Source organism: Canis lupus, chromosome 3 (genome assembly GCF_048164855.1).
Source record: "Canis lupus baileyi chromosome 3, mCanLup2.hap1, whole genome shotgun sequence".
In the NCBI taxonomy this organism is placed as follows: domain Eukaryota; kingdom Metazoa; phylum Chordata; class Mammalia; order Carnivora; family Canidae; genus Canis; species Canis lupus.
The window spans coordinates 11,486,497-11,510,524 of NC_132840.1; the positions used below are offsets into that span (position 1 = coordinate 11,486,497).

A 24,028-nucleotide genomic window follows, 5' to 3' on the forward strand; every position below is an offset into this window, starting at 1 on the left:
CTGTTAAAAGTTTGAAATTTATTGTGAAATTTCCTGTTTTGTTCTTTAAATGTAAATAGATACTTCATTTTTATCTCGTAATGTATCAGCCAATATTTATTGGTTTAACTTTTTATTTGGAACTAACGTTAGATCTTCAGAGCAGTTGGGAGATTAGTAGAGAGAGCTCCTGCAGGTCCTTCATGCAGTCATTTGAATTGTTCTGGTAGAAGTAGTGCTTCCATTTTCTGTGGCTTCTCTCAAGACTTTGTCTTTAATTTTCGGTACTTTGATTATATAGTCTCTAGGCTAGAATTTCTCTGGTTTTATCCTGTTTGGAGTTCACTGAACTTCTTGAATCCATAAGTTTATATCTTTCAGTTGAGGAGTTTTCCTCTATTTCTTCAAATAATTTTTCAGCATTTCTTCTCTCCCTTTGGAGAACCTATTAGTTCAGTTTTCAGCGTTTTTGGCATGCCGCTTGGGGTCCCAGCCACATTTGTATACCTCAAGCATGAGCATAGGAATTCCTAGACAGCTTGACGGGGGTCATATTCCAGAGCTCCTTCCTCTTTTCGATTTCCTGGGGCTTTAGAAAGCCTGCCCTGTTGGGCTTTTCCCTCAAGGGCATCCACACCGCAGGGCTGCCAATGGGAGGAGGAAACCAGAAATTAACAGATTTTCACTCTGCTCTCATAGGACTGGGACTGCAGGTCTTCTAATAAGAGAGGGAGGTTCACACCCCTCAGAGTTTTAGGTGCCTATGTCCCCACTCCTGGGGGCTGGGACATAAGAAAATGAAGAAAAGGGGAGGGAAAGCAAAAATGAGGAATTTCTTCCACTCTCTCTGAGTGTTAGGAGACCCCTTTTCTATTCCTCAAGACACAACCTGAGGGCTTCTCCTAGAGCTCTCTGTCCACACCAGCACCTGCCTCTACTGGGCTGGGGGAGGTCAGAGGAGGAAACAGTGGGAAGCTTGCCACTGCTTAGGTGGTATTTTGAATTGTGGTGTTCTTCTTTAATCTGCCTGCAGCTGTTTACTTTTTGGGCTCCTTGTATAGCTGCTCCATTACAGTCTGTATGATTTCTTTTTAAAAATTTTTTTGTCTATCATTGTGAGCTCATGGACTTGTATCTGTTTGTTTTGACTCATTACAGCCAGTATTCTTTTGTTGCTCAGTTTGTCCCATCTCAGCTAGTGGGAGCTCTTTACATTGGCTACTGTCCTTCCAGCATGATTCCAGGATTTTTTGATAGCATTCTGGATTTTCCATTAAGTTCTGGCACAACAAGATGTCCTAAGCTCATCTTTTCATTGTCTGGCTCAGACCAGAAATAAACTCTTTTTCTAAGGACTCCTGATTCATTTTAATGAAAAATGATGTTTAGAGATTGTACTCTGGGCAGTAAAGGAACTCATTGGTACAGGGTTGCCCTTGATTGTTTCTTTAGCAACTTTTAAAATTACAGAAACATTCCATTTTCTTTATAGAACATTTGGACATATAAATATATAAGGAAATTAAAATTACCCTTAATTTTCCACTTAGAACCTTGGCTTTTGAAACTATTTTTTAATTAGAACTGTTACACGTTCTGAATATTAGAACTTTCTCATTCTCGTTTTGTTGTTTTTTGTTTTTTAAGTAGTCTCCATGCCCAGCTTGGAGCCCAGTGTGGGGCTTGAACTCACGACCCTGAGATCAAGAGTCGGACACTCAACCAACTTAGCCACCCAGGTGCCCCTCATTCTGGTTTTTGTTTTTGTTTTTGTTTTTTCATTTTTATTTATTTTTTTAAATCACTTTCAGAAGATCAGAGACTGGAGGCCCTCTGAATGTCTAGCAAACTCTAAAATTAACAAACAGCATGTTATTTCATATACAAATAAATTATCCAGAACACAGTTGAATGTTCCCTTCTGAGAGTGGTGATGGATTGATTTAGGAGTTTTTCTGTAATAAAATAAATTTCTTTAGAAATAAGGCCAAGAAAGAAGAGACTCAGAGAATTATATATCCACTATAAGATAGAACATCTTTGTTACATGTTTCATGTAAACTTTTAAAAAGACTGTTAGGCAATTTGAAAGCATGGTAAACCATATGAAGTCCCATTTTTTTTTTTTTACATAATTTAGCCAACTTTGTGTTAGGTGATACTATTAACCAGGATGGGGAATATAAAAGCCATTGGCATGTTTGGGGGGAATAATGAGATTTTTTAAAAGCAGTTTTATTGAGATATAATTCATAGCCTATAACACCCTTTTAAAAATGTACAATTCAGTGCTTTTTAGTATATTTGGAGATTTATGCAGCCATCACCATAGTCTGATTTTAGTCTGCTTTCATCACCATAAAATGAGACCCCACATCTTGTTTAATGGTGATGAACCTCCTGCCTTTATGGATTTGCCTTTTCTGAACAAGTCGTTTAAGTGGAATCATATATATTTGGCTTTAGCTTTTTTTTTTTTTTTTTTAAGATTTATTTATTTATTCATTCAGAGAGAGCGAGAGAGAGGCAGAGACACAGGCAGAGGGAGAAGCAGGCTCCATGCAGGAAGCCCTATGTGGGACTCGATCCCAGGTCTCCAGGATCACACCCTGGGCTGCAGGCGGCGCCAAACCGCTGCGCCACCGGGGCTGCCCTGGCTTTAGCTTCTTTTACTTAATATTTTCAAGGCTCATCCATGTCGTAGTATATTATCAGTTCTTCATTTCTTTTTATGGCCAAACAGTATTCCATTGTGTAGATAATGCCACATTTTGTTTATGCATTCATCAGTTGATGGACATTTTGGCTATTTCTACTTTTTGACTATTATGAATAATGCTACTATGAACAAGCACCTGTGTACAAGTTTTTGTGTGGACATGTGTTTTCAGTTCTTTTGGATATAGGTGTAGGAGTGGAATTGCTGGATCATATGGTGGATCTATGTTAAAACTTTTGAGGAATTACCAGACTGTTTTCCAAAGTGGCTGCACCATTTTATTTTCACAACAGCAGTGTTTGTTTACATCATCGCCAACACTTCTTAGTGTTTGTCTTTTTCAATTATAGTCATCCTATTGCTTGTGAACTATTATTGTGGTTTTGATATTTATCTATCAGGTGAATAATGAAATTGAGCATCTTTTTATGTGCTTGTTGGCCTTTTATATACCTTCTCTGAAGTAATATCTATTCAAATTCTTTGCCCATTTTTTAATTGTGTTCTTTGTCTTTATTGCTGAATTGTAACAGTTCTTAATTCTGGATACAAGTCTCTTATTATGTATATGATTTGCAAATATTCTCTCTTACTTTGTGAGTCATTGTTTTACTTTCTGATGGTGTTTATTGAAGCACATGAGTTTATTTTTGATGAAGTACATTTTTCTGTATTTTCTTTTTTGTCAATTTTATTTATTTTTTAAAAGGATTTTATTTCTTGGGCAGCCCGGGTGACTCAGCGGTTTAGCACCTGCCTTCAGCCCAGGGTGTGATCCTGGAGACCCAGGATCGAGTCCCACGTCAGGCTCCCTGCATGGAGCCTGCTTCTCCCTCTGCCTGTGTCTCTGCCTCTCTCTCTGTGTGTGTCTCATGAATAAATAAATAAAATATTTAAAAAATAAAAAAATAAAAGGATTTTATTTCTTTATTTGAAAGAGTGAGAGTGAGAGAGAGAGCCAGCACAAGCAGAGGGTGGGGTTTGGGCAAAGGGAGAAGTAGACTCCCTACTGAACAGGGAACCTGAAGCAGGGTTCAATCCCAGGCTGGGATCATGACCTGAGTCAAACGCAGATGCTTAACCGACTGAGCCATGCAGGCACCCCATGTCACTTTAACTTTTTTGTGTTGATACCTAAGAAACCTTTTACTGACTTTTAAGATCGTAAGATTTATTCCAATGTTTTCTTCTAAGAGTTTATAGTTTTAGTTCTTACATTTTGGATTAATTTTTGTATATAGTGTTAGGTTAGGGATCTGACTTTTTTCTTTTCCCTTTGGTATTCCAGTTCACCATTTACCAAGACTTTTATTTCCCCCATTGAGTTATCTTGGCACCCTGCTCAAAAATCAGTTGTCCATAAATGTAGGGACATTATTTGTGAATTCTAATCCATTGCTCTATGTCTATCCTTATGTCAGTACTGTACTTTTTTTTTTTTTTTAAGTAATCTCTACACCCAATGTGGAGCTTGAACTCATGACCCCAAGGTCAAAAATCAGGTGCCCTAAGTACTGTACTTTGTGTGCTTGCTCCATACTTTATAGTTAAGTTTTGAAATTAGGTCTATAATTTCCTTCAACTATGTTTCGTAGTTTTTACTATACTATTTTTGTTTTATTGTTTTTAATGCTATCTTAGATGCAGTTAGTTTCTTAATTTTACTTTTGAATTGTTTATTCCTTGTGCTTAGACATACAATTGATTTTTTAAAAATGTTATCTGGGGCGCCTGGGTGGCTTAGTTGGTTAAGCTTCCAACTCTTGATTTCTGCTCAGGTCTCAGGGTCCTGGGATTGAGCCATGCATCCAGCTCTCAGTACTCAGCAGGGAGTCTGCTTGAGGATTTATCTCCCTTTACCCCTCCCCCCACTCAGGTGTTTTTTTTTCTCTCTCTCTCTCTCACCCTTTGTCTCTCAAATAAAAATAAATCTTAAAAAAAATACAGCAAAAAATTTTTTGTATCCTGCAAGTTGGCTGAACTCATTTGTTGGTTATAATTGTGTTTTTTGTGGCTCACTTAGGATTTTCTACATACAAGATCCTTTCGTTTGCAAATAAAGATAGTTTTGTTCCTTTCCAGTCTGATGCTGGAAATTTGAGGTGAATGGGGACGTCTGTTGGACATGTCCAGGAGAGAATTAGATATATGAGATTGGAACCAAGGGAAGACTGAAGCAGGAGATAGAAATCTGAGGGCCATTATCATCTTTCGGATAGGGCAGTCTGGAGGCTGGAAGCCAGATTGAAGAAAATTGAGTAAATTGGAGGTGAGATAACAGAGATAGCTAGCTACTATAGAGGGACAAATGAGAAGAAAAGAGCCTCAAAAAAGTAAGCTTATAGTTTTTCAAAATATGGTTTGTGGACCACCTGCATTTAAACTACTTGGAATAGTTGTTAAAAATATATTTTCCTGTGTTCCATCCCAGGCCCTGTGGATTAGACTGTCTGTGGGTGGATGTCAGCGTCCCATATTTTATTTTATTTTATTTTATTTATTTTATTTTATTTATTTTATTATTTTATATTTTATTTTATTTTATTTTATTTATTAATTTTTTAAAAGATTTTATTTATTCATGAGAGACACACAGAGAGAGAGAGAGAGAGAGAGAGAGGCAGAGACACAGGCAGAGGGAGAAGCAGGCTCCATGCAGGGAGCCTGACGTGGGACTCGATCCCGGGTCTTCAGGATCACGCCCTGGGCTGAAAGCGGTACTAAACTGCTAGGCCACCCAGGCTGCCCGTGTCTCACATTTTAAACTGTTCTCACATAGTAAGTCTTAGGCACACAGAAATTGGAGTCACTGACTAAAGGAATTCCACAGTTGAGCCTCAGAGAGCATGGGAAAAAACACAAATGTTTTTGTAGCTTTGGCAGGAACAATGAAGAGGGTGGAGTTGAAGAGTGAGAAGAGAGAAGAACCAAACTCCCTGAGAAAGGTGGTGTTTGGAATATAGATGAGAGGATTGGCCTTAAATACAAGGAGACTTGGTTTTCTCCTAGGGCTAGTGATCGCGTACAAAGTTTGAAAGCTCTGAAGCCATCTAACCCATTTCCTCAGATCATATATGGGAAAACATACCTAAAAGGGCAACGTGATGCCCAGGCTCTGTAATCAATTCTCTAATAATATCAAGTACAATGTGATTTTCTCCCTTCCCAGTTTATTGCTGTTTATACCAACCACCTCATACTAATGTGCTGCTCGTATTCATTTCTGTGTAGAGTTAGTTTGGTTTTAGCTGGGCTTTAATCAAGAACCTGTCTTCTGTCATCATGTGCTGTTTTGTTCACTTTATCTCAGCCTTACAAAGATTTTTAAGAAATACAAAAAGAAAACAGCTCTTGAATGCACATATGAGCCTCTGCCACCATGACTGGGATAGTGGATTGAAATATCAGCCATAAGCTTTTCCTCACAAGGAACAGGAAAATGGAGTAATGTGTACAGAACCAGAAAGCTCCCATATTTATTAATTTCTTCCTTCTAGAATAGACTAATCACAATAGTGACGGTCATTTATTCAGTACTTAAAAAAAAAAAGATGTTATTAGTTCATGAGAGAGAGAGAGAGGAGCAGGCAGGCAGAGACACAGGCAGAGGGAGAAGCAGGCTCCATACAGGAAGCCTGATGTGGGATTCGATCCTGGGACTCCAGGATCATGCCCTGGGCCGAAGGCAGGCGCTCAATTGCTAAGCCAGCCAGGTGTCCCTTTCAGTGACTTTTGTTACCTAGAACTATGCTCAGTACTTTACATTAATTATCCTAATTTTTTAAAATAAGAAAACCCTAAAGTAGTATTATGATCCAAACTGTAAGTGAAGAAAGTCAACCTCAGTGATTATGTTAAGTAGTTCAGAGAAACAAAGTTAAGTGTCAGAACCAGAATTCAAACTCAGGTTTGCATATCTGGCCCCCAAGTCTATGCCTTTCTCTGTACGTGGGACTGTGTTGGAAGAAGAATTAACAGTAGCATCCAAAATAAAATCTTGGTCCCTAGCACTAAATCCACAGTACTTCCATTGTATAACTTCAGTGATGGATAACATTTTAGGACTGAGATCTTATTTTGTAATATTTATATTGCTTTGATAACTTAAATCTGTAAACAAGGTTGCTGAATGTTGACACACAATACTTTCTTTTTCCTTACAAGAGTCTATTACTTGAATGGTGATTTCTGAAGTTCTTTTTTCTTGTAGAAAAACCATGCCAGATGGATCATCTGGATCGAATCCTTCTGTCTGGCATCTATAACGTACGCAAGGGAAAGACCCAGCTGCATAAGTGGGCTGAACGCCTAGTTGTTCTCTGTGGCACCTGCCTCATCGTTTCCTCAGTGAAGGATTGTCAGACTGGAAAGATGCACATTTTGCCTCTGGTTGGGGGAAAGGTAAGACTCATAAAAAATGAATTATTCTTCATTTGTTTGATCTTCTTAATTTAAATCACATTTGCTTTTCAGCACTTTACCCACATCTTTTTAAAGAAGCCAGGATTAATATTATTTAAGATTGCATTATAAAGTTTGTTTTTTAGAGTTCTTAGGTTTAACCAGAAGAAACCTACTCAGGCTAAATTTTTTTTTTTTAAGGTTTTATTTATTTCCTCATGAGAGACAGAGAGAGAGAGAGAACCAGAGACACAGGCAGAGGGAGAAGCAGGCTCCACACAGGGAGCCCGACATGGGACTCGATCCCAGGTGTCCAGGATCACGCCCTTGGCTGAAAGTGGCGCCAAACCACTGAGCCACCGGGCTGCCCCTAAATTTTTTTTTTTTAGATTCATTTATTGGGACACCTGGGTAGCTCAGTGGTTGGGTGTCTGTCTTCAGCTCAGGGCGTAATCCTGGGGTGCAGAGATCAAGTCCCACATAGGGGAGCCTGCTTCTCCCTCTGCCTATGTCTCTGCCTCTCTCTCCCTGTGTCTCTCATGAATAAATAAATAAAATCTTTAGAAAAACTTAAACGATTTATTTATTTTAGAGAGAGTGTGCAAGCAAGGAGAGGGCAAAGGGAGAGGGAGAAGAGAAGCAGACTCCCTGCTGAGTGCAGAACCAATGCTGGGTTCAATCTCACAATCTCATGATCTCACAACCTCAAGACCCATGAGATCATGACCTGAGCTGAAACCAAGTCAGATGATTAACCGATGGAGCCACCCAGGCATGCCACCCACTCAGGCTAATTTAAACATAAAACAAGTTTATTTATATCATAGATTTTCTGGGAGGTCCAAAGTCTGTCCATACCCCAAATTCTGCTGTGGAACCCATTTGTTGATACCTCTGCCTCTACTGCTAGATAGGCACTGATTACACCCAGATAGAGTGCTGCCACTTGTAGCCTCCTGCCACATCCATCCCCAAAATAGATTCTTTCCAGCTTCTCCTTTTTCCTCATTAGAATAAAATTGAAAGTCAGGAGTGGTCACAAGCACCTCTCTAGCACCTCTCTAGACCTCTCTAGTCTATTTCTGGACTGTGCTAAAGAATTCCCCATCCTAGGCAGAGAGTTCACTTGCAAGTCTGTCAAACTGAAAGATGACTGGAAACAGATATGTTAATATTTATATGAAGCTATACATCATTTTGTTTATTTTCCATGTTGAATATCACAAAACAGTCTGAATTTTAGAAAACTTCCAGACAAAGTGACCTAGTGAATTTATGCTTTGAGATGTCCAAAATGGTCCAGATGCACAGCAATATAGATAAAATATATTCAAAATGTAAATATATAAAAAGACATAGCTAGGTTATAGAATATAAAATAGAAATGTACATGGTGAGTGGGTCTGAATCTGAGGGCCTCCTGGGTTCTGGGCCTGAAAGGTTGTGCCAGTCTTATATAAGTTTTTGGGTTTAAAAGTCCTCTGTTGATGAGAGGAACCTGGACTAGGCTTATTCCTTGAACAGGAGATGAATGGTAGATTCTCTGCTCCCAAAGGAATGCTGGAGATAACAAAAATAAAAGAATAACCAGCCCCAAAACTGCTGTTAACAAACTTACTGGAACCAAGTCTTGTTCTAGCTGTGGTTCTAGAGAGGTGGAAGGACTCAGTTATGTGATCTGTGACCAGATTTGTGACCAGGAAGTGAACAAGCCCCCACTGAATGAATGTGCACACTCCAGTATCAACCAGGGGCAGGAACCTGGTTCAGTCTTGGAGGCTAAAAGATAGAATGAAAAAAATAGGTTAAAAAAAAAGATATCCCCCTGCCCCCCAAAAAGAAAAGAATACAACAAAGGAAAGGAAATTCAAAGAGAAGGTACAAAAAATAAGAAACAGTGATGAGTGCAGATATTGATAAAATATAGTGGTAAAGTTAATACTGATTGTAAAAAGTTTAAATTTTTGTATTTTATCATTTTTATATATTTTAAATGATTTTATTTATTCATGAGAGACACAGAGAGAGGCAGAGACATAGGCTTGTGAGGAGCCCGATGTGGTACTTGATCCCAGGACCCCAGGACCACGACCTGAGCCAAAAGGAGATGCTCAATCACTGAGCCACCCAAGAGCTCTTTTGTATTTTATTTTATTTTTTTTTCTTTTGTATTTTAAATATAATTTAAGCTACTAATGCTCAAACTACCCTGAATGATATTTAAGATGTAGTGGTATGTTCAATGAGTAACATGTGATACAGTCTTGGAATAAGAGAATAGAAACACCAAGTAACTTTTAACTTTATTAGGAAAAAACCTTAAGTATGAATGTAAAAATTTATAGGATAGCCACTAAAAGTAGAATGGGAAAAGAAAATATCAAAAATTTGTAATGCTAAAAGAAGGCAGGAAAAGAATGGAGAGAAAGGAACAAAATGATTAGGTGATGAATTATCATAAATTATAGTGACAGGAACATATCGAAATATATCCGTAATCATACTAATTGTGATTGTCAAGTTGTCATTTAAAATCCCAGTACTTGTTATAAGAGATCTTCCCAACACTTAGAAGATTGAATGTGAAATGGTGGGAAAATTGTGCTAATCAAATAGCAACCAAAAGAAAATTGGTTATATTAACATCATACAAAACATTTTTTAAAAAAGATGTTTGTTTATTTATTTGGGAGAGAGAGAGCATGGGCCAGGGGAGGGGCAGAGGGAGAAGGAGAAGCAGACACCCTGCTGAGCAGGGAGCCCTACATAGGGCTTGATCTTAGGACCCCAAGATCATGACTTGAGTGGAAGGCAGACAGCGGACACTTAACTGAGCCATCCAGATGTCTCCATACAAAACATTTTAATGAGAGTTTATCTGCAACAAAGGACTGTCTCCAGAATACATAAAGAACTTTTATACCACAGTGAGACAAAGTCAGATAACCTAGTAAAAAGGCAGAAGAGTTGAGCAGATCCTTTACCAGTGAAGATCTTCAGATGGCAAGTAAGTACATAGGAAGATTCTCACCATTATGAGTCATTAGGGAAATGCAAGTCAATATCACAGAGAGATTCTACTATACTGCTAGGATAACTAAAATCAAAAGACTGATAAGTACCAAATTTAGCAAAGATGAGGAGCAACTGGAATGCTCCTACATCATTGATGGGAGTACAGTCACTTTGGAAAACAGTTTTTCATTTCTTATAAACTTAAACATATGCATATCAGATGGCCCAGCATTTCTCATAGGTATTGGGAAATGAACATCTGTCTTTACAAAGACTTTAAGTGAATGTTCATAGCAGCTTTATTCAGTTGTCAAAAACCATATGTTCATTGACTACTGGTGAAAATGATAAACAAATGTGGCACATTCCACACAATGGAATATTACTGAGCAATAAAAAGGAATAAACTGCTGATATACATCAAAATAAGGATGAATCTCAAAAGCATTTTTTTTTAAAGATTTATTTATTTAGTTTAGAGCACGTGTGTGCAAAAGAGGGAAAAAGAAAGGTAGAGAGTGTGAGTGCAAGGGCGGGAGTGGGGGGAAGCAGAGGGAAAGGCAGAAAGAGAATCTCAGATTTACAAACCTTTCTCAGTATTTGATTTTATGAGTATATTTTTCTGTGTCAAATATCCCATAGTAAAATATTTAAAAGATTGTTCTAAAACAGTCATTAGTATCTGTTCTTCATTTCAATAAGATCCTTTATTTTGACACTGATTTGCATGATTTATTACTAATACAAAATATTCCTATTGTGAGCATTGCAATTGAATGTTATGAATATTATTTAATTTTATTGGGATCTTTTCTTTTTTTTAAGATTTTATTTATTGGAGAAAAAGCATGAGCATGCAAGAGTGGTGGGGAGAGACAGAGGGAGAGGGACAAGCAGACTCCTTGCTGAACACGAAGTCCAAAGTAGGGCTCCATCTCAGGACCCTGGTGATATCATGACCTGAGCCAAATTCAGATATTTTTTTTTCTTTTTTTAAGATTTTATTTATTTATTTATGAGAGAGAGAGGGAGAGGAGAGAGGCAGAGACACAGGCAGAGACACAGGCAGAGGGAGAAGCAGGCTCCATGCAGGGAGCCTGATACAGGACTTGATCCCGGGACCCCAGGATCATGCCCTGGGCCAAAGGCAGGCACTAAACCACCGAGCCACCCAGGGATCCCCAAAGTCAGATGCTTCACTGACAGAGCCACCCAGGTCGTCTTATTGGGATCTTTTCTGCTTAAATTGTTTTGTTTCTGCTATTTGATTCAGTCTTTACTTGGCACCAGAAACCTAATGATTTATGAGTATAATTTGGAAGTTTGCAGCTGACTCACCAAGATTCAATAGTTAGGACATATCAAAGTGAGATGTCAGACAAAGATGTAAGTGGTTCCATAACTATAAAGACTTCATCTTCATCAAAGCTATGTGAATTGGGTTGTTGGATTTGGGGGGAGAAATGCTTTGAAGAGAACAACTATTGTGCTATGAATCCCTATAGCCACCTCAATGGGAAATGGAGGAGGTTTCTGCCTTTTTCTTCAGTCTAGTGAAAGAGGTTTCAGCAGAACTCATGAGAGCTAAATATGGGTACCCTGAAGTAAGGGGACCATAGTGGATTGGTATCCTGCCCTCTGACCAAGAAGTCTTGAGGCCAAGACATGAGTCTGTCACCAGAGCAGCCAGGTAGCCTAAGAGCCTAGCTCACCATTGGGATCATTGTGTGCTCCTTGGGTTTGTTAGTATGTGACCCAGATGGGTTGAGAGAAAAAAGGCCAGTGGGTGGATTCTCTTAGAACTTGTCTAGTAGGTCCATCTTGAAGGGGAAATAGACTTCCCTTGAGGACAGGCTGTCAGTGGACTACAGGATTCCTTCATGTCTGAGGAGGGAGTAGTCAACTGCTGGAATAGCATGCATTAGCCAGGTCAAGGGATCTGTAAGTGAGAAGCCATTGTTGTTTGGATTAGGGTGGGGGTGACCAAAAGAACCCTTAAAAAGACCTGTTGAGGAAAAGCCTCCATTTAAAATCTGCTAGGGCCAGATCTGTGAAGTCAGGTTATGACTCTGCTTGTCTAGTAAGAACAAGACAAGCAGAGCTTTTATCTTTCCTGTCATTCCTCCCCTTCTACTTCAGCCCTGGAGGAAGTAAAAAATGACATCTAGCCCAGCGCTAAGTAAGAGAGGAAAGGAGTGCAAAGAGCAGACCAGGGCACTCTGCAGGTAGGCAGCTACCTCCATGGCACTGCAGTATGGGTGGAGAGGGTTGGAACTGTCTTCCTTTTGCAGTGGAGACTTTGGCTCTTGCCACGTGGGTCTAGAGACTCTTGTGTTCTGAAATGTGGCATGAGGCCTTGCATCACAGGGACTTACGCTTGCTGCTGCTGTGCATGGAATGTTCCTTGCCCAGGAGCTTTCCACCCCGACCCCCTTAGCATCTTTGTTCACGTGTTATCTCAGTGAGTCCTTCCATGACTGCCCTATTCTCCAAGCCTTTCCCCTGTTTTCTTTTTCTTGAGATTACTCATATGTTATGCTACATTATGTCACTGTTTTGGTGTTAGAGTGTTTGTTTATTCTCAAATACAAACTCCACCAAGGGCAGGGGTGTTGTTTTTCCCCTGCCTGTTTCCAGCACACAGAACAGTAGAATGTATCCACACAACAAATATTTAATTATCAAATTGAGATTATGTTGTGACTTACAGAAGAATTAATAAATACATTTACATTTATGAGTATGCCCCGAGTTCTGTTGCTTTGACATACTTGCTAAGTATGCCTTTGCTTTTTCTAAACAGCTTTATTGAGACGTAATTTATATACCGTATAATTTGCTTTTTTAAAGGGTACAATTCAGTGGCTTTTAGTCTATTCATAGAGCTTTGTGACCATCACCACAATCAATTTTAGAATACTTTCATGATCCTGAAGAGAAAGCCTGCTCTCCTTAGCCATCATCTCCCCCATTTTTTCCCCAGCCCTGAGGCACCTGGTCATCCATCTACTTCCTGTCTACACAGATTTGCTGACTCTGGATATGTCATATATATGAAATCACAGTATACTGTTCTTTGTGACTTTCACTTCACATAATCTTTTCAAGTTCACATGTGTTAATATAATAGTGTGCATCAGTATCTTCTGTTGATGGCTAAGTAATATTCCATTGTTTGAATATACCACATTTTGTATGTATATTTACCTGTTGATGGATGGACATTGGTTTGTTTCCACCTTTGGGCTATTAGGAAATTGCTGCTCTAATTTGTGTACAAGTTTTTGTGTGGGTGTATGTTTTCAGTTCTCTTGAGTATATATCTAGGAGTGGAATTCTAGGTCACATGGTAACTCTATGTTTAACCCTTTGGGGAATTACCAGACTGTTTTCCAAAGTAGCTGCACCGTTTTACATTCCCACTGCTGTGTATGGAGGATCCCGTTTCTCCACATAACTTGCTAATACTTGTCATCTAACTTTTGTTGTTTACTATTTTAAATTCTGTCTATCCTAGCAAATGTGATGTGGTATCTTTCAGTTTTGATTGGCATTTATCTAATAAGTAGTGATGTTGAACATCATTTCTTGTCATTACTGGCCATTTCTCAATCTTCTTTGGAGAAATGTCTATTAACATCTTTTGCCTATTTTAAAAAATTGTCTTGTCCTTTGCTCTCTAACTAGGATTTTTTTTCTTGGTTCTGGTTTTCTTCCCTCCTCCTCTTCAGGTAGAAGAAGTGAAGCGGCGGCAGCATTCCCTCGCATTCAGCTCAGCTGGAGCCCAAGCTCAGACCTATCATGTCAGCTTTGAGACTCTGGCTGAGTGCCAGAGATGGCAGCGACAGGCATCCAAGGTGATAAGCTGTCAGACATCTTGTTGTGGGGAGAATGTGAAAGTCCAGTAGAAATGTATTTTGAAACAGAACTCACTCCCAAGAGTGTGAAATATAATTTTTATATATCTTACTTTAGGTCCCTGTAAGTATGTAATGGCTGAAATAATGGAAATCCACAGGTCCTAATTATTTATATTTGCGTAGTACAAAAAGCTTTTAAAAGTGTTTCCAGGTACATTTACCTTTCCTCCATCTCTGTGATAAGAATATGGGGTCTTGAATGAATTGACTGCCTGAACCACTGTGGTCAGTGATAGAGCCATTTCATCATTCCTAGCCTCGTGCTTCTCAGCCTGTATTTATTTAGCATAGCTGTGACGAACCCCTTTAAATTTGGACTTATCATGGGATGTGACCTGTGCTCCTGTCACAAAGCATTGTTCTGTATGCTGAGGATGATTAGCTTTTCAACATCATTTCTGCTTTTTTAATCTTTAAAGATGAAGTGCTCTAAAATTATGTTGCACTTTCAAATTCTCTTGTTATCCTAGCTATCTTTGCAGAATTTTAGCACATTTTTCCTTTTGGAGCTAAATAGTTACATAAAGGATCATTTTGTGTAATGAGATGCCATAAAACATGAATGACTTTTCCAGTGTTATTTTGTTTGATTTTTAGACCAATTTTCACAACCCATCTTTTATAAGCATGCCGTTATAGAAATAAAAACTTGTTTTGGTTTTATTGAATTTTCTGTACATATATTGTAGTGGTAATAAAATCTCTTCAAAATAAAACTAGTCTCAATTTTAAGTAGCCATTCCATTCTGTTGACCTTACAAAGAGAAGTTAATATTTTTTGAGCATCTTTTGCATACTGAGCAATGTACTGTATGCTGGATTATTTAATTTTATCCTCACACCAGATGCAGAAACTGCACTAGTAAGTAGCAGAGTCGTGTGGATACAGAAGGCCATGGCTTTCAAAATGACACTGCCTCCCAAAGTTTTGTGTAGTTATTTTGAATGCTGTCAACTTCTTGGGTGAAATGTTAACTTTCCATTTTTATGATTTGTATTTTTTGAGTTTTTACTTATAGGCACTGTAACTTACACCATTGTGTGTTTCATGCAGGTTATGGTTTTAGGAAAAACAGAAACGGATTTTTATAAATGAATAATTAGATGTCATTACCTATTTCTCTTTCCAATTTTTAAAATTACCACCTTTTTGTGTAAATGTTATTTGTTCCTGTGCTGGATGAGAGACATTTGGTGCTAGCTCAGATGGCTCTTGTCTTTGACTGTATTCAGGTGGTGTCCCAGCGAATCAGCACTGTTGACCTCTCATGTTACAGCCTTGAGGAGGTTCCTGAGCATCTCTTCTACAGTCAAGATATCACCTACCTCAATTTGCGACACAACTTCATGCAGTTGGAAAGACCAGGGGGCCTTGACACTCTGTACAGGTATGAGGAGAATGGGTTTCCAGACTAACTTACTCAAACCAAGTTGTGATCATTGTCTTAGTCATGTGTACCTGGAAGTGAGCATGTTTACCGTCATATATATTTGAAAATTTCCTCTCCATTTTGAAGAGGAAGTAAATTTTTTTATTCATACAGTTTTTATTTAGTATTCCCTTTCCCCTCCATGAAACAGAAGATAGATGCAAATGTTCTGTTATAGAGGCAAAGTTGAGCTGCCGTTGATCTGGCTACTCTTGTTACATAAATCACTGGCAGTTGATGCATGATCTGAAGCCAGGGTAAATTGAGAGATTGAGTATATGGCAAGTTTTTGAATCATAAGTGTCAAATTTAAATAACTTAAAGAAAATAGGCCTAATTTTAAGAATTCCACTCCCAGTTCAGAGCTTTTATCTTTCCTGTGTACCTGCTAATGCTAACTTCTAAGCCTTTTGACAGCTATGAAACCTTTCTTTTATGATAAAAGAATCCTTTCACTCCTAAGGGACTATGGCCCATATATTTTCCTTTTTTTTTTTTTAAGATTTTATTTATTTATTCATGAGAGACACAGAAAGAGGCAGACATAGGCAGAGAGAGAAACAGGCTCCATGCAGGGAGCTCCATGTGGGACTCGATCTTGGGTTCCCAGGATCATGCCCTGGGCTGAAGGCAGGTGCCAAACCGCTGAACCACCCGGGCATCCCTATTTTCCAATTTCTTTGTTAGAATATATTCCCCCTTCCTACCTTCCACCCACCTTACCTCCCCCCCTCCCTTTAAAAGTAGATGGAAGTGAATTAATATTTGAAGTAATTGTGTGGGCTTCCTGTGAGCGGAAGAGAAGTTGGAAATTAAAGCATTCAAATTAAATGGTGATTAAAAAGATAATACACATCATGGGGTGCCTGGATGACCCAGTCGATTAAGGTTCTGACCAACTCAGGTCATGATCTCTGTGTCCTGGGAGCCAGCCCTGTGTCAGGCTCTGCAGTCAGTGGGGAGCCTGCTTGTTCCTGTACCTCTCCCTCTGCCCCTTTCCCACTCGTGCTTGCTCTTGCTTGCTCACTCTCTGAAATAAATAAATAAGATCTTTCTAAGAAGGTTAATACAGGGATCCCTGGGTGGTTCAGCGGTTTAACACCTGCCTTTGGCCCAGGGCATGATCCTGGAGTCCCAGGATTAAATCCCACATCAGACTCCCTGCGTAGAACCTGCTTCTCCCTCTGCTTGTGTCTCTGCCTCTCTCTTTCTCTCTCTCTCAATCTCTCTCTCTCCCCCTCTCTGTGTGTCTCTCATGAATAAACAAAATCTTTTTTTAAAAAAAAGGTTAATACACATTAAAGTTACATATTTTACTTAATAACCGATATTTCTAGAATAATTATTGGTATATAAAAACAACACAAGCTATAATTTTAAAGAAGTGGGTTTCTAGCATTTTCTTCTGAGTGACTATGGAAATGGGGTTAATCTAATTTGAGGGTTGGATTAGGAATTCCGAAGTCAAGGCACCAAGCCAAAGGAACAATCAGTACTCAAGGTCAGGAAAATTGGAAATCAAAATTTGTAAATTTGAAAAAGGAGCATTAGAATGAGGTACCAATGACTCCATTCTAGAAGCAGGTGGTACATATCATCATCGTGGAGAACACCACTTCAGCCTTACCCTCTTGCACTAGTTTAATCATTAGTGTAATACTCCTAAGTAAAATTCCCGGAGTGATTCCTGTGGATCCAGTGTATGATGATACTGTCTCTGAGTAAGACAGTATACTTTTCCTTCAGGAATGAAGCAGAAGCACTAAAAGTTACTATTTCATGTTCTCTATGAGATCATATTACAGTAAAACTCCATTTCATGTATTTGTAAGTTCTAAGGTCTTTTATTTTATATGTAGAAATTTGGTGAAGCGATTTCAAAGATGATATGACTTGATATAATTATACCAGCATGAATTTTCTTTAAGATTTTGTGCCTTTTTAAAGAGAGGAGAGAAGAACTCCACTGCCCTAGACCCGATTTCCTTGTTGGTATGGAGCCTCTCTGTTAGGCATTTCCACATTCTGTGCTGTGCACAATGTTTGGCGTGTAGTGAGTGCTCAATAGATATTTGTAAAACAAATTCTACAGTGGACGTTTAAAACAGATGGCATTTTCATTTAGTACTAGAATTTGTGTGTTTGCTTTTTAGATTTTCTCAGCTGAAGGGGCTGAATTTGTCCCACAACAAACTTGGGTTGTTTCCTGTATTGTTATGTGAGATTTCTACCCTGACTGAGCTCAACCTCTCCTGTAATGGATTTCACGACCTGCCGAGTCAGATTGGCAGTCTGCTAAAGTAAGTGTCTGACTTCTGTTGGGCTGGTGTTTTACTTGCAGAGTAAGGAGCTTGTCTGGGATTTGGAATGCATGTAGTTGCATGAGCTCTTGCAGTGAAATAAATCATGTAATTATGAGGATTCTAGTCAGCAGTTGTTACTTGCTTGCACGAGTGACCAGTTAGTTCCTCAGTTTCAACAGTAGAAGCTTTGACAATTTTTGATGTTGGAGGGACCATCCATATCAGTGATGTGTGTCGTTGAGTCTCTGTAGATAGGGTATTTTATCATTATTGGATTCATTCATTAATGAATTAGTGACATAAATCAGAGTCCATCCCTCTAGTTCTGTCCATTCCGATTAAAAGCTTTCACAAAGTGTGGTTCTGTTTTCTTCCACAGTCTTCAAACCCTCTGTCTTGATGGCAACTTTCTGACAACTTTACCTGAAGAATTGGGAAATCTGCAACAGCTTTCTTCCCTGGGAATTTCCTTCAACAACTTTAGTCAAATACCTGAAGTTTATGGGAAGCTCACTATGTTAGATAAAGTGGTTATGGCAGGAAATTGCCTGAAAGTCCTAAACCTTGGGGTGCTGAACAGGATGAGCCATATCAGACATGTGGATTTAAGGTGAGGCCATTCTCCACCATGTCTTCCTTTAAATCGACCTCTGATGGTCTTTTATGTTTTCTCTTTACTAAGATTCCTCTAAAACATATGGATTTTAGAACAGTGTATGTTTTCCAAACTGTAGTAAAGCTTCATTTTTTACTCAGTAGCAGAGACACTATGAGTAAGGTAGGTGTACCACATGATAGAGACTTTCACATTACCTTTGACGTAGGTTGTTCTGACTTACCCTCCCAGTAACATTTTATAGAATTCCCATTTCTTCTCGTCCTTGCCAATGTTGGATTTTAGCAGTATTTTTCCTTGTTGTGTCAGTGTCCTAGGAGAAAACAGTGTTTTATTTTAATCAGCATTTATTTATGAGTGAGGTTGAGCATCTTTTTAATATGCTCATTGGTAGTTTGTATTTTTCCTTAAACCTGACCATTTTTCTATTGAATCTTTGGGTTTCTTCTTGATATCTGTTGTATTGCAATTAGAATGTTAAAGGTTTTGCTATGAATTTTTTATAGTTTTTATTTTCTAGTTATAATGTTTTCCTAAAGAAAGCTGGTAAAAGACACATATGCATAGTGTTCTATCATTTACACTAAGCCATTGACATTCCTTGTAAAGAAACAGTCACAGAAAAATGTACTGAAATACAGGGGAATGAGAACATGCCTGTTCTCTATAAGTAAAGTAGAGAACCAAGAAGCCATACTCTGTAATTTGCCCTTGAACATTTCCATATAGATACAGATTATTTTCCCTTCCATTAATAAGCGTAAAGTAAATCTTAGCATAAGAAAGAGTAGGCTGAGCAACGGGAGAAAATATGGCTGCTTCCTCCTGTTCTCCACATGATACACCATGACTGCTTTGCTACTCCCTAACCTAAAAGCTTATGTTCATCTTCTTGTTCCTTTGGCCTGCTTCTTCGCCCCTGCCTAACTTAAGTATTTGGATTTAAGTTTTTAACCAACAACTTGTAAGCATGGTCCCTTTTCCCTTTCTCTTTATTTAATTTGTATTTGTATTTGCAAGTCTGGATTGTCTAAGTTTATAAACAAAGAACTCAAGGTAGAGTTGGCTGTGATTATGTAATACCTTGCAAAGTGAAGCTAATAGTGAACTTTTCGAGTTGTTTAGGAAAGAAGGGAATCATTCCTATTTTTCTTTTGGTAAGTGTATTTAGTAGAATTTATTTCTTATGATCTCTTTATTTCTGAATATTTAAGGATGAACCTTTTGAAAACTGTGGTTACTGAAAATCTGGAGGGAAATAAGTACATCACCCACATGGATTTGCGGGACAATCAACTAGCTGACTTAGATCTTAGCTCCTTGTGTAGCTTGGAGCAGCTGCACTGTGAGCGGAACCAGCTGAGAGAGCTGACACTCAGTGGCTTCTCCCTTCGGACTCTCTACGCCAGTTCCAACAGTGAGTTCTCCTTCCAGCCTCCTGTTTTTTCTTTTGTAGCTCTCGCCAGAGCTTTCTAAGAACAGTGGCATCTGTGGTTTTGCTCAGCCACTCTGCAAAGTGTGATTTGAGGCTCATTGAGATCAGCTTTGTCTTTTAAGCTTGCTGTCAGCATTCAAATGGTTGAGACATGCATAAAAAGACATCTCCAGATTCGCCAAGTGAGCATGATAAGAAGCATTTTGCAAAATAACAAGGGGTAGGAGGGAGGGCAAGCATGTTCAAAATAGAGTATCAATAATAGTCTAAAACAAGGGTTGACAAACAACAGCCCAGGGGCTAGATCTGGCCTTCCACCTGGCCCTTGAGGAATGGGTTTTTACATTTTTTTTTTAGGGTAGGGTTAACAAAAATCAAAAGAATGATTTGGTCTTGGAAAAGTTCTGTGAAATTCAAATACCAGTGAATAAAATTTGATTGAAATAATACCCACAGTCATTTCTTTATATATTACTGATCTCACGAGACCATGGCAGAATGGAGTAGCTGTAAGAGAGATCGGAGGGCCTGCAAAGCCTAAAATATTTACTATATGTTTATACCTTTACAGAAAACCTTTGCTCATCTCTAGACAAAAATATTGTGCAGCCTCAGTTCTAAGAGAAGCCCCTTATTTCAGTAGTGATTTGCTCCAGAAGTATTTCTCAGTATAAAAGTCCCCATATCTGTTGGGGCCATTCTTTTTATGGAGCATACTTACCAAGGAAATTGTGATTACTTTTTCTCTGTTTAAGGAAGGGATGGGGAAAGATGTTTGATATCATTAAGTGTCAGAGAAATGCAAATTTTGATAATGCCACTGTATACTCATCAATTTTTAAAAAAATAATGCTGAGTGCTACTGAAGATGTGGAAAAGCAGCTCTCCTACATTGTCAATGAGAGAGGGTCAGTAGGTCAACTCATTTTGGAGAGCAATTAGTGTTAGGAAAAGTCAAAGATGGATGGAGCTCATGTTCTACCAGTTCCTCCGTTTGGGATGTCTCCCGGGCACGCTCGCATGTGCATAAAGTGATGTGTAGAGGAATGTTTATCGCAGTGTTGTTACTTGTGCTAAAAAAAAAAAATAAGAAAAAATACGACTATTGATAGGAAGATTTGTAAACTAAACAGTGACACATTTATACAATAGAATATTGCACAGCAATGGAAATGAATGCCCTAAAGCTTTGTGTATTTTTTTTTAATTTTTTAAAATTTTTTATTTATTTATGATAGTCACAGAGAGAGAGAGAGAGAGAGAGAGGCAGAGACATAGGCAGAGGGAGAAGCAGGCTCCATGCACCGGGAGCCTGATGTGGGATTCGATCCCGGGTCTCCAGGATCACGCCCTGGGCCAAAGGCAGGCGCCAAACCGCTGCGCCACCCAGGGATCCAAGCTTTGTGTATTAATATGGATAAATCTTAGAAACATTTTGTGAGGGGGAAAAAAGCATAATTTTATGTACACCAAGATAGTTGTATCAAATATTCCAACACACAGAAATGTTATTTCCTTAGCTATATGTATGCCATAACAGTTTAAGAGAACCCATGGGAAGGATGAAAATCATATTCAGGATGATGTTTACCTCTTGGTATGTGCAATATTTTAATTAAAAAATTCTGAAGCATATAAGGCAGAACGTGAAGATTTGTTAAAAGCTGGGTGATGAGTTGAAAGAATGTTCATTTTTTTATTCTCTTCAATATCTCTAAAATATATTATTAGGATAAAAGTTAAGAACTTTTCATTGTCTTTTATCATGCTAGAGAAGTTTCAAATTGTAGCTTAGAATAATTGCTTAGATCAAAACAGTGTTAAAGCTGAAGGTCACCGCGTGCTGTTTATAGGTATTACTGTGAGGTGGTGGTCAGTCTTTTGTCATGTAAATATCTGTTATCAGGCCCCTTCTCTATTCTAAAGTATCTAGAGAACCTGAATGAGTGGCCTGTTAGAAAAGGCCTCATTGGTACCCGCTGTATTTGGGAGCTGAGATTCCCTCACAGGACTGCACTAAATGGGGCTTGTTTGAAGTTAGCCACTGTGGATGGGAAGGAAGAATCCGTAAGTTCTACAACCTGGGAGAGTTCACACCAACACTTGCAGCTCTGATGCCTCAGAAGTAAAGAACTCAGCCTCGCAAAAGAGGTTATCCAAGTGATCAGTTAATGTAGGAAAAGGACATGCACATTAAAACCCCAGCGTGATGCCACTGCACACCCACCAGACTGACTAGAATGGAAATGACTGACAACACCACTGTCTGCTGTGGAGAGTATAAATCGGTACAACTGCTTTGGAAAACCGTGGAATTATCCACACTCTCTCTCTCCTAGTTTATACTTCAGATAAATGCTGATTATATTAATCCACAAAAGACATGGACAAAAAACGTTCATGGAAGCAGTCAGTATTCAGAGTAACCCCAAACTGGAAAAGACTTGAGTGCTCACCAACTCTAAAATGGTTAAATAAATTGTGGTATATTTACATAAAAAATTTGATATCGCCATGAGAATGAATGAACTACAGCCATGTGTAGTCTATAACCAAATCTCACAATCACAGTGTGGAGTGAATAAAGCCAGGCAGAACAGTATGCAGACTGTATTTATATAGGGAGGCAAAGGTGGTTGTGGTATTGGGAGTCAGGGCGGGGTTGCCCAGCTAGGAAGTGATGGTAAGGGGGGACTCGGGAGCAGCTGGTAACACTCTGTTGCTTCATCTGGGTACTGGTAACTGCACAGTGTTCTGTTTGTAAAAATTTGTTCATCTATACACTTAAGATTTTTGCACTTTTCTGTATTTATGTTTTACTTTATTTCAAAGGTAAGATTTGCCAGTAAAAATCCAATTGTTATTTTATTTTATTTTATTTTATTTTATTTTATTTTATTTTATTTTATTTATTATTTTTTTTAAGTTTGAAAGCTTCGTAGTCACTGCCAACATTTAACAACTGCTTGAGCTGGGGTGAATCTAGACCAGTACACAGAATCCTTCAATTAGTTGTTTTATTTGGTTTTCAGATCAGGATCTGGTAAAGTTAGTCATCTTGAGCTACCCAGGTTTTTGTCTTCAGTTCATCTCAGTAGATGACATCAGTCAGTGTTCCTCCTGGTGATCTCACTGAACCACTCTGCCCTTGTTTACTCTCAGTTACTTTCTTCTTTGGAGAGTGTCACTAACACCTATTTGTTTTTTGATTAGGGCTGACAGCAGTGAATGTCTATCCAGTACCCAGTCAACTCACTTCTCTAGAACTTTCCCGGTGAGTGTGTCTCATGAGAATGGTGCCTGTTTGATTCTTAATATTTAAGAGATGGTTATGGATACTTCGGTAATTTTGAGGTAGAAGAGATCTAAATACATTGAAATATTTGGATAGCCTGGAGAAGGGAGAAAGGATGAGTAGAAGAATACTGTACCATCTATTTCAGGAAGGGTCTTCTTGAAACAGAAAGGTGCCTGTGAATTACTCATTCTTAAAGTCTGGGGAATTAGAATGAGATGCAAACAAAGTCCTTTTATCTCCTTCATGGCAGTGATTTCCTTTCTGCTGACTGAAATCAGATAATTCTTTTTTTTTTTTTTTTAATTTTATTCTCTTAATTTTTGGGGTATTCTTATGACCTGTGTTGGTCTGATGGTTGGAGAGATACTAATTATATTCAGGATTTTATTAGTTCCTTTGGTGGTCAGGACAAAGATAACTGAGGTTTGCTTTCTTTCCTCCTTTTTTAATACTCTTGGACATTTGGGATTCAGTGGTTGAGTTTTATGGCCTAATGAAGAGTTTGACTCAAATAAGCAGTTACAGGGTAGCTTATTAGATGCTGTGATTATAGAAAGGTAGAAAAGAGAAAGGGTCCTATATGGTCAGGGTTATTATAAAGATTAAATGGGGTAATAAATGCAAAGTATTAGCATGGTGTTTGGCATAAAATAGTCTTCCAGGAAATACTAACTGTTGTAGCCAGGTTTCTTTTTGTTGTTGTTACTCTGTTAGCATGATTATTATTTTTTAAAAAGATTTTATTTATTCATGAGAGACATAGGCAGAGGGGGAAGCAGGCTCCCCGCCTGGAGCCCTTTGCAGGACCCGATTTCTGGTCCCCAGGATCACTCCCTGAGCCAAAAGGCAGACGCTCAACCACTGAGCCACCCAGGCATCCCTGTTACCATGATTATTAAGCTGTTCTAGATT

General features: G+C 38.6%; 1 protein-coding gene across 1 annotated transcript in view; it reads left to right on the top strand.

The window, feature by feature from the left end:
• Window positions 1-24,028, top strand: part of PHLPP2 (PH domain and leucine rich repeat protein phosphatase 2) — a 77,233-nt gene that overhangs the window by 30,158 nt on the left and 23,047 nt on the right. Inside the window, exons 4-10 of the mRNA XM_072817734.1 lie at window positions 6,909-7,099; window positions 13,846-13,971; window positions 15,268-15,422; window positions 17,618-17,764; window positions 18,147-18,377; window positions 19,598-19,800; window positions 23,032-23,092. Coding sequence (XP_072673835.1) covers window positions 6,909-7,099; window positions 13,846-13,971; window positions 15,268-15,422; window positions 17,618-17,764; window positions 18,147-18,377; window positions 19,598-19,800; window positions 23,032-23,092 — 1,114 coding nt within the window. The remainder of the gene's footprint in view (window positions 1-6,908; window positions 7,100-13,845; window positions 13,972-15,267; window positions 15,423-17,617; window positions 17,765-18,146; window positions 18,378-19,597; window positions 19,801-23,031; window positions 23,093-24,028) is intronic.